Source organism: Apis dorsata, unplaced genomic scaffold (genome assembly GCF_000469605.1).
Source record: "Apis dorsata unplaced genomic scaffold, Apis dorsata 1.3 scaffold_52, whole genome shotgun sequence".
In the NCBI taxonomy this organism is placed as follows: domain Eukaryota; kingdom Metazoa; phylum Arthropoda; class Insecta; order Hymenoptera; family Apidae; genus Apis; species Apis dorsata.
The window spans coordinates 2,422,002-2,432,035 of NW_006263353.1; the positions used below are offsets into that span (position 1 = coordinate 2,422,002).

The window sequence follows — 10,034 nt, forward strand, 5'->3', positions numbered from 1 at the left end:
AAATCTAGATTATAGATAAATTATGTTTGTTTGAATAAAAATCAACATTAATTTTATCAAAGATATTTACATATAATTTCAAAAAATCTTTAACTGATGATTTAACTTGTTGATGATTCTAATAATAATTTTTTTTAAAAATCGAAATATTGAAGACACGTATTCATATATCAAATATATTTCACATATATTTCACAATTGTATATAGCTTCAATTTTTAAAATACAAACCTTATTAAAAAAAACTCATTCTTTGAAAAATCAAATTACTTTTAAACATCAAACAATTTCTCGTATAGAATATTTTCTAAAAAAATAAATATATATATAATGGTAAATATATATATCTAGGTTAGAATTATGTTTTTGAATAAAACTCAATATTAATTTTGCAAAGGTACACATTTTCAAAGAAAATCTATAACTATTTAACTTATAGATAATTCTAATGATAATTTTTTTAAAAATCAAAAAAAATACGAATAATTTTGCACTTTGCTCGCTTGTCGAGTACGAGTATCAATATTGATTGTTAATAATTATTCCTGTGATAAGCACGTTTCCTTACGAATTGCGTCAACAATGAAAATAGATAGGGTTCTGTAAATGTAATTAAAGATTAAAGCATTACAATTTATGATAATGAATTCGATATTTTTTAATTCGTCGGATTACAGTTCGCTATGACATTGCTACCACCGACGGCAGAACAACAGAAACGGATAAACGAGGAGGTTTCGACAGATCCAGAAACGAAGAAACGCGATGTGGCTGCTTTACGCGATTGGCTCTCGAAACAACCTCATCTGCCTAACCATATGGGTCTGAATTTCTTTCTATCCTGCGAATTAATTAAAATGAAAATTAAATAAGAAGATCGAAAAATAAATATAAAAAAACAAATAAATTTAAGAAATTTTAACAAATTTATATTTTAAATTTTGTTTAATCTTAAAAGTATTATTTAATTTCAATAACAAAAAATATTTTGAAGTGAATATGTAATTCTATTTTCTCTTTTCTCTATTTTTGATAAAATTATTATTTAAAATTCTACACTAGAAATATTAAATTGAATACACTTTTTTTTACTTTTGTTTATTTTCAATAAGATTGTCTATTATTCGAAAATTAAATTTACAATATAATTTTTTAAGAAAAAAATTATTAAAAATTCGCCTTTACTTTGAACTTCTATGTTATGGAAATTCGCAATTTTTTAAATGCAGACGATACGAGGCTCGAGAGATTTCTGTTTGGTTGCAAAAATAGCATAGAGAGATGCAAATTGATTTTGGAACGATATTTCAGCATACGTACCGCAATTCCAGAATTTTTTGCCGTTCGAGATCCACTTGCACAAGAAATTCAAGAATGCTGCGAAGCGATGTAACTATTTCATTAATTAATTTGTGATTTTCATTTTTTTGGAATTTAATTTAATATATTTTTTCAATTAGCCAATATTTCATTTTACCATCATTAACGGACGAAGGACATCGAGTGACGATTTTACGATTAAAGGACAGTGCGATAGATAAATTTTCTATTCAGACCATCTCTAGAAGGATTCTTATGGTCCTGGATACTCGTCTGATAGAAGAACAATGTCTATCAAATATTATGGTGATCGATCTCGAGGTAACTGCAAAATTAACATTATTTTTAAATCGCAAATCTTTTTTTTTACATTTGAATCGTTGTATCATTTCATTATTGAAATAATTTCAAATCGAATAGGGATTTGGTGTGGTTCATTTTACGAAATGCAGTCCAACTCAGAGTATTGTTCGTAAGGCAATGTTGGCAATGCAAGATAGCATGCCATTACGACTTCATAGAGTTCACTTTCTTCACGCTCCTGCATTCATAGAAAGTATTCTAAATATATTTTATCCTTTATTGAAAGTTCGACTCGTTCAAAAAGTAAGTGATATTTAAATATTTAAAATATAGATTATTAGGTTTCATTTATTTTATGTAAATATTTATCATTTTTAAGTTTCGAATTCATACTGGTGGTGGTGAGGAATTGCATTCTTATATGAACAAAGATATACTTCCAAATGAATGGGGTGGAAAAGCAGGCACTTTGGATGAGTTGAATGGTTTGTTAAAATTTTTAATTGTTCACATGATTACATATTTGAGGAAATTATTTTTATCTTTTTTTTATTCAAATAATATTTTTAGACGCATGGAAAAAAAAAATTGAGAAAAACAGAGACTGGTTTTTGCGAGAGGAAAAACTCAGTCGAACGAACGAAAATGCTAGACTTCCAGAATCAAAAACGAGACTTTTAAAAGAATTGGAAGGATTACAGGGTTCTTTTAGACAACTAAATATTGATTAAGATTTTTTGGGTATATTTTTTATAAATTTATTTTTGTTTACTTTTTATTTTTATTGTACTTTTATATTGTATTTAAGATTGTATCTAATAAAAAAATATTAAAATAAAAAATATTATTTCGTATTATTTTTCAACATGTATACAAATGATTTAAAACTTATACTTTTATAAATTTTATGTCAAATTTTACAAAGTATAGACAAGGAGAGAACATGGAGGAAGAAGGATAGAGATAGGATAAAAATGTGGAAATCAGCGCCATCTTCAGAGTGCCGCAAATGAAACTCAATACACAAGGACAGAAAATAACTGAAAAAGGACAGAAATATATCAGAAATAACTATCAGCGCCATCTTTTGAATATCAAATACATTTCTTGAAATGTATTTCTTGAAAACATAGTAGATAAAGAAGAATAAGAATTTACAATCAGCGCCATCTTTCAATTACTTTAAGAAAATATTCAATCTCATAATATTTTTATTATTTAACAGATGGCATTGATTGTTAATTCTTGTTCTACTTTATCTTGTTTTTGAAGAAATTTCTCTGTTATTCAAAAGATGGCGCTGAGAGTCAATTCTGATATATTTCTGTCCTTTTTCAATTATTTTCTGTCCTTATGTATTGAGTTTCATTTGCGGCACTCTGAAGATGGCGCTGATTTCCACATTTTTATCCTATCTTTGTCTTTCTCCCACCATCTTCTTTCCTTATTTATACTTATTGCAAAGTTTATGTATATATATTCAAGAAACTCCGATATTTCATTAACTTTATTAATCTTTTTTCCTTCACTTATTGATTAAAATCTTAACAGAATCATTTTAATAGAATGTATACACACTTTTTCTACAAATTTCTTTTGTATTATTAAAATTCTATACGAGATGGAGACTGAAAAAAAAATAATATAAAAAAAAAGCTCTGATTTTGTAATAAAAATAGTTTCAGCGATTACTGGCTCATTAAACTTATCTTTTGATTATCAAAATGTTTTTCAGGCTCGAATTCATCTTATTCTCTTTTTCAATCATACACATATATAAATATATTCATAATCTTCTCATATTGTATCTGAAATTCTTTGTGCAATGCAGAAATCATTTCTCAGTCGTATCATTAATCTTATCATAATCTTTCCATTTAATTCGCATGAAATTAATTCCATTTTAAAATCATTCTTAATTTCTATTAGAAAAAACCACAATTTGTAATTCATTCACAATTATTATAAATTTACTTATAATACTTTTCATCTTTTAAAAAGATGCAACTTTCTTAAAAAAATTCGAAATCTCGTTCGACTTTTTTCATCGCAATTCGAAGTTCATTTTCAATTATCATATCTTATGATATCCCTAAAAAAATATTTATTTTGTAATTGATAAAATAAAAAAATAATTAATAATTAAATATCAACTTAAAATATCAATTAAATAAAAAAATAAATGCATATTCGATCTTAACACTCCAACAACCACTTAGATATAATGCATTGCAACGTGTTCTAAGTTGTTGCGTTTATCAGTCCTATACACAATTTAAACTGTTACTTAACAATCAACTTCAAACACTTAAGTCCACCTCAGTGTCTGTCTTCTTTCGTGTTCGTTTAACGGACTTGATGAGCTAATGGTAGCCCAAGTTGAGGCACAACAGCAATGCAGAAATCCCTTTCGGCTGTAATCTTGCGGATTGTTTGCTCGTAGTCGCGAATTGCACGTAGTCAGAGTATAAGATTCACAACAGCTATAAGCCGGCACAAAGGAAAAACAGTTGTTATCAATTATCATGCGAAGGTGCAACGTCGTTTGCAAGGAAAACGCAGAAAAAATTGCATTTTTTCGGGATCGAAAACGTGTCGTATAACGTGGATAACAGGTAAGCGTTTCACCAATATAGAAAATATCATCTACAAATAAAAAAATATATATAAAAATATAGAAAACAAAGAATACAAAATATTATTATTGCATATATCTCAAACCTCAATGTTCAAAGAAATTCAATGACTTTTAGATTTTAAACATTGCTATAATATTTCAATTTGAATAAATAAAAAATTGCAAAGAAATTGCATTTTGCTTTAATATTTCAATTTAGATAATGATAATGAAATTCTCAAATTATCAAAGTTCTATTAGACTTATAACTTTTATCTTATTCCTTCTAACAAATAGAAAATATAAAATACATGAAAAGATGCAAGAAGGCGCAACATCTCGAAGTCATTCGACGTCAGCGTTTCAATTCAATTACTGCGCAAAAGGTGCATTGCGATGAATAAAAAATGCATTGAAATGGAATAAAGCATTCAGCGTTTAATAAAATTCACTGGAATATATTTTCGTGGTCATTTTCAAGCCTTCTATATCACGCAATTTGAAATTTATGCATTATGCTAAAATTTTTCTTATGTTTTCGAAGTAATGCATTATATAAGCATTATTCCAATTACATGGATGTATGTCTTAACGAGCTGGAACGAACAATTAATTAATCGATTAAATAATACTATTTGAATGGATTGCATAACGAAATGTTTCATATTTTCTTTACCTATGCAACAGTCGTTTTCAATTTTAATTTCAATTTTATAATATTACAAGCAATTTCTTGAAGCAAATCAAATAAACAAGTTTCAAAATAAATTTTCAAAAAATGAAAATTCAATTATAGTCTATAAACCAATTTAAATATTATAATCTTCAAAGTATAGTATAGTTTCAAAAGTAATTTGGATTCTTGAAGCTTTAATATTGCTTCCCAAAATAACTTCAATATTACAATGAAATTCATTCATAACTATTACGTAATCATAGTTCCCAGACTCATTGCCAATTTCATTGCAGAACTTTCATAAAATGAATTTACAAATGTAAAAATACTATTTCAAGCCTTCATACTTGGAAATCTTTTTGCCACGTTGCATTGAATAATAATTAAGTTATCCACTTCTTCTTTTTTCTTTTCTAAGCAGTCATTTTTCCTACATTAAGATTCTCTATCATCATCTCTTTGCGACATTCAATAAATTCTTTATACTGTCAAATATTTCAATATGTAATCATCTCTGCATCTTCCTTTTAAAAATCCATTCTAACAAATCCAAGAAAAATCTCCGAAACATCATCGATCGTTAGAATTCTAAAACTGAAAATTGGCCCAAGGGCGATCGATTAGACAAGTACAATTAATTCGGTTAATTTAATGATGGCGACTGTGGCCGCCAGATATACAATCCTATCTTGCCGCACTGTACAAGGGTGGATTGATTTTTCACCCTCTGACGTCATGAGCGAGGCTAGCATGCGCGTGAAACAGATGCCAACCGTTCCAATGCTTTTTATTTCCACATCTCGACTTTTTTTTTTGCGTAACTTGCCGGTTGATATCCCTTTATCGAAGTCCTATAATCTCGATGATCAAAGTCAAATACTTTCCTAATTCACAATTCGAAACAGTTGGCTCGTTAATATTTGCTTTTAAATTCAAAAAATAGAAAAATTAATTTTAATATGTGTATAGAATAAATTATATTTTATAAAACAGAATTTTAGATTTGAAAAAAATCTAAATTCTTTAAGATTTCTTTTAAAAAAATTTAGATTCTTAAAAGACAACAATCATATATTTATTATCTTAATTTATAAAAAAAATATAATAAGCACTTCACAAGTAATGTTGTATCAAGATAAATCATTATCATACTTTAAAATTTTTTAATAACTACAATTAAATACTAACTGTTATGATATAAATCATTGATATCATGACATTCAAAATCTCTCTAAAATAGATAAGTTAGGAATAAAAAGATAAAAGGGTGATATGCTAGCAAAGGAATTAAATAAGACACATCGGAGTCAGAGATGAGTTCATTCAATGTTGCATGATTGGTCGACTACTCGTTGTTTTCTCTCGCTTGAACTCTCCTCAATGCCTATATTTCCCTCCTTTCCTGTCTCGATGATTCTCCCTTCCTGGAGCTTTGATTCTCTCTTCCTCCAGTTGATTTAGAGGGATAGAGAATTCGTCGTCAACAATTGAGCTGATCCTTTGAACGTGCACATGTGCATTGTCGAAATGATGGGATATATTTATCTAGGAGTCTATTTCTAGGATATTAACTATCATCAATTATCTGAACATGCATTTCCTATTTGCTTGAAGTTATTACTCCATTTTCTTATCAAAATAAAATTTTGTTGAATAGTGCACAATCTTTTTTATTTATTTTGAATAATTTAAGATAACTAATCTTCTTTAATTTTTAAGAAACTCTTTGAAACTCGTTTGGAAATAAAAAATAAATAAAATCTAATATAATGATAATTACTATATCTAATAAATTATAAATTTCCATCTGTAATGAATTATTATTAAATTTTTCATTTAATATTTTATATTTTATATTTATTAATTAAGTAATAGAGAAATATAGAATAAAAACCTGGAAAAAATTATACTACACTATATCCATATTCACTACGAAAAATTAATATCTATAATCGTTCATAGTAAATGTCTAATGATTAATTACCTTTAATCTTTTCAATATGTATTTATAGATGCCATATTAGTCAAAAGATTATAAAAGACATCCAGATTTAATTCCATTTTGTTTTCCAATCAGAATCTCACGAAATTCCAATCTTCATAATCTCTAAATTATTAAAAATGTTTGATTAAATTTCAATATGTATTACATTTAAAAAGAAAAAAAAGTATCACAGATTCTTTAACCAAATGTCAATATTAAAACGAACTAAACGTGATGGACCGTCGAACGACGAAGGCTGATCTAAATCCATGAGGGCTGTTTACCACGCTCGACTGCTTCATCTGCTCCCCACTTCGATTCGCCAGGACGTCAGCTGGAACTTGCGTGGTGCGTCCTGGGTGTGCAGCGTGCCGCTGCAGCTTCTAGTCCATTGTCACGATCCGAAAGACGATAGAGACAGAAGGAAAAGAAAGAAACTTGCGGTGAAAATTATCGACTAATCAGACTTCGTTTCAATAAGACTTGTATCATCGAACTTGGACCTACGTAACCTCACTTTTGTCACTTCGTTCGTCCCGTTTTTCATTTCGTATCATAAACTCGCGTTAATGGAACACGAGTTTATGGATTCGTCTTTCTTTAACAGAGATACTGTCCCATTAAATATCACAGTGCGTGTAAATAGACGTGATTTCGTGCATTTATAAGATTCGTTTCATCTATGCAAAGTGGTATATGTAATACGTTGCGGACATAGACGGTACGAGCGTCGAAACTGTCGCATGTCTCGCATTTCATTGTGCCCGAAGAAACCGGCGTGAATGTTCGTATTAATTGAATAGTATACGTTGATGAAACGTCTTTTTCTGTGCCGATTTGTTGGCGTGATATTTGAGTGAATATATATTGGAAGACAGAAAAATAAAAACAAGAGCACTGCCAGTATCAGAATCGTTTGTCAAATAAATCAATCATCTTCTAATTTGGTAAGTGAAACAATTTAAATTTGAACATTGCAATGACGCAGAACATACATATACGTTTAGATGCATTCAATTGACACATCAATCTTGCAGTTGATTGTTAACTGTTGCTGTTTATAAAAGTTAAAGAATTATTTAAGTGTTTTATTTTCCGAGAGAAACCAGAATCCATGCGAAAACATCATTACGTGTCAACTATTCATATCAGTGTTCTCTATCTCTTTGTCTAACCTTTGTTCTGACTTATGTAAGAGACCACACTGCGTGCAGGCTATGTCTCTGGCGTAATACGTTGTTCGAAGCGATCACACGTGAATTTTTTCCTATCACATCTTTATAGAAAATATAATTTATTTAATTTCACTCTTCGATAGAAAATAACTCCATCAATGATAATATCTTGTTAAAGCAATCTTGATAGATGTCCCGTTGTGCGTCAACAGCTGATTGATATATCTATAACGAGCAACTTCGCTTAACATTTTATAACATGATAAATGTAAAATAAAGATTTAATATCGAAACGAAATTTAATTTGAAAAATATGTCTTTGTTAAATTCTTGATGTTTTAATTCTTGAAAAAACATACTAGAAATATCTTTGTTTAATGAAAATTTTATTTTTATTATTCTGAGCCATAGATAATAGTTTGAATGTCGTGATGTATGTTACTTAATTGTTCGATTGGCCAGATGCATAGATGATTAAATTAGGATTTCTAAATAGTATTCCAGTCTGAAAATGATAGCGATGAAGAGTAGCGAACGTAATCGCGTGAGCGTCGAAAGCGATTAGTCGTTAAAAGAGGTCGGCAATAGGAGCAGCGTTTACTTAATTAATGCGGCCGCTACGCGGCTCGTTGACCCCGCTGCAATTCTCGGACTCTTGGATTGTCCTTCGACGAAATTGATTTACCGGCCGGGCAGGGACGAATGCTGTTTCTCCGTCGGTTCAAATGCGCCATCATTTTCTCTTTTTTCTTTCTTTTTTCTTTTTTTCATTTCTTTTTTATACTTTGCTTTACCTCTTTTCGCTCATTTTGCTGACCTCTCGACAATTTTGTTCTTCTGCAATGCGTCAACGGACTTTCTGCACGCAATATATGTCCATATCACCTTGAAGTTTACTTTCAGCAGTAAAGCAGATTTCGATAAAATTATTCAATTTAGTCGAAAATTAGAGTGATTATTATAATAGTAGGCTAATCAATATAATATTCTGAATTAGAGAAATTGTTGTATATATTTTAAAGAAAGGAATTTTTTTATATATAATTCTAGATGGAAGTTGAAGATCGTTAATAGGTTATGTATGAATCAAACAAGAAAAATTTAAATTTATAAAAAATCATTATTGAAGATATACGATTTAAAAATCAAGAATTGTCTCAAGAATTATTGTGAACATATATTGTGAACATTAATAAAGGAACAAATATTAGTAAATTGAAATGAATTTAAAAAAAAAATACAAAGCGTAATTTGTTTATTTCTCTTGTGGTGAATTCTTATTCATGAGCAATTATCTATATGTATACATTTGCATAATTCACTTCTCTTTAAATGATCAAGAGCTCGTCACTCAAAATAATTTTTCCTTCATCTTAGATAACGAGGCCTTGAGATAACGCTGCCTGAAATCTATGGGAAAAGGAAATCATCAGTTTCTTCAAATATATCGAAAGTTTAAATGCTTTTCGGTTGAAATCATTTTCTGATACCTACCGAACCTCGACCTAGTTGGGAAGTTTCATTCAAAGCCGCTGCGTAATACCCAAAGTGTTTCTCATCGTGAATGAACCGTTCGAAATTAATCGTTCACCCTGCTGAAATGAAACGAAAACGAGTGAATGCTAACATTTATGGACTAATGTCATTCGTAAATAAAATCTAAATAATAACTCAAAATAAATAATAATAGAATAAGAAAGATAGAATTAAGAATTAATAGGAATTTAGATAATAAATTAAAAAATCGATGGATTTTATCCTTGAAGATAAGAAACAAGATTTTAGTGTTAATCTTTTTATGTATATTTATTGTATTTGTATATATTTATATATATTTATTATTTTTTGTATTATTTATTTACATATATAATAATTAAGTAATATCTTCTTTTAATGTAAAAAGAATATTTTAATTTTTTATTTTTTTTTTTTTTTTAGTTTTTAGCATAATTTAAAATAA

The 10,034-nt window shown here is 28.5% G+C and overlaps 2 protein-coding genes and 3 long non-coding RNA genes across 7 annotated transcripts in view; 2 read left to right on the forward strand and 3 right to left on the reverse strand.

Annotated features, from left to right (window-relative positions):
* LOC102681617 (alpha-tocopherol transfer protein-like) overlaps window positions 1–2,464 on the forward strand; it is a 4,444-nt gene extending 1,980 nt beyond the window's left edge. The window contains exons 2-7 of the mRNA XM_006609282.2: window positions 677–821; window positions 1,229–1,388; window positions 1,460–1,640; window positions 1,740–1,925; window positions 2,002–2,107; window positions 2,193–2,464. Coding sequence (XP_006609345.1) covers window positions 683–821; window positions 1,229–1,388; window positions 1,460–1,640; window positions 1,740–1,925; window positions 2,002–2,107; window positions 2,193–2,353 — 933 coding nt within the window. The 5' untranslated portion in view covers window positions 677–682 and the 3' untranslated portion in view covers window positions 2,354–2,464. The remainder of the gene's footprint in view (window positions 1–676; window positions 822–1,228; window positions 1,389–1,459; window positions 1,641–1,739; window positions 1,926–2,001; window positions 2,108–2,192) is intronic.
* LOC116186767 lies at window positions 568–1,316 on the reverse strand. Its single transcript, XR_004151777.1, has 2 exons — window positions 1,231–1,316; window positions 568–823 (listed from the first exon to the last, which is right to left on the reverse strand). It is a non-coding gene; the product is annotated as an uncharacterized LOC116186767 (long non-coding RNA).
* A 1,113-nt stretch (window positions 2,465–3,577) lies between the features above and the next one.
* The window catches only part of LOC102671014 (rho-related BTB domain-containing protein 1), a 15,815-nt gene continuing 9,358 nt past the window's right edge, over window positions 3,578–10,034 (forward strand). The window contains exon 1 of one of the 3 annotated variants that reach the window (XM_006609287.2): window positions 3,578–4,237. The gene's annotated coding sequence lies outside the window, so the exon portion shown is untranslated. Of the gene's footprint in view, window positions 4,238–6,879; window positions 7,847–10,034 lie in introns of those variants that run through there. The other 2 variants (XM_006609286.2, XM_006609289.2) reach the window with 2 other exon arrangements.
* On the reverse strand, window positions 4,517–5,908 carry LOC102671435. Its single transcript, XR_004151774.1, has 2 exons — window positions 4,916–5,908; window positions 4,517–4,835 (listed from the first exon to the last, which is right to left on the reverse strand). It is a non-coding gene; the product is annotated as an uncharacterized LOC102671435 (long non-coding RNA).
* LOC116186765 lies at window positions 7,451–9,744 on the reverse strand. Its single transcript, XR_004151773.1, has 2 exons — window positions 9,569–9,744; window positions 7,451–9,484 (listed from the first exon to the last, which is right to left on the reverse strand). It is a non-coding gene; the product is annotated as an uncharacterized LOC116186765 (long non-coding RNA).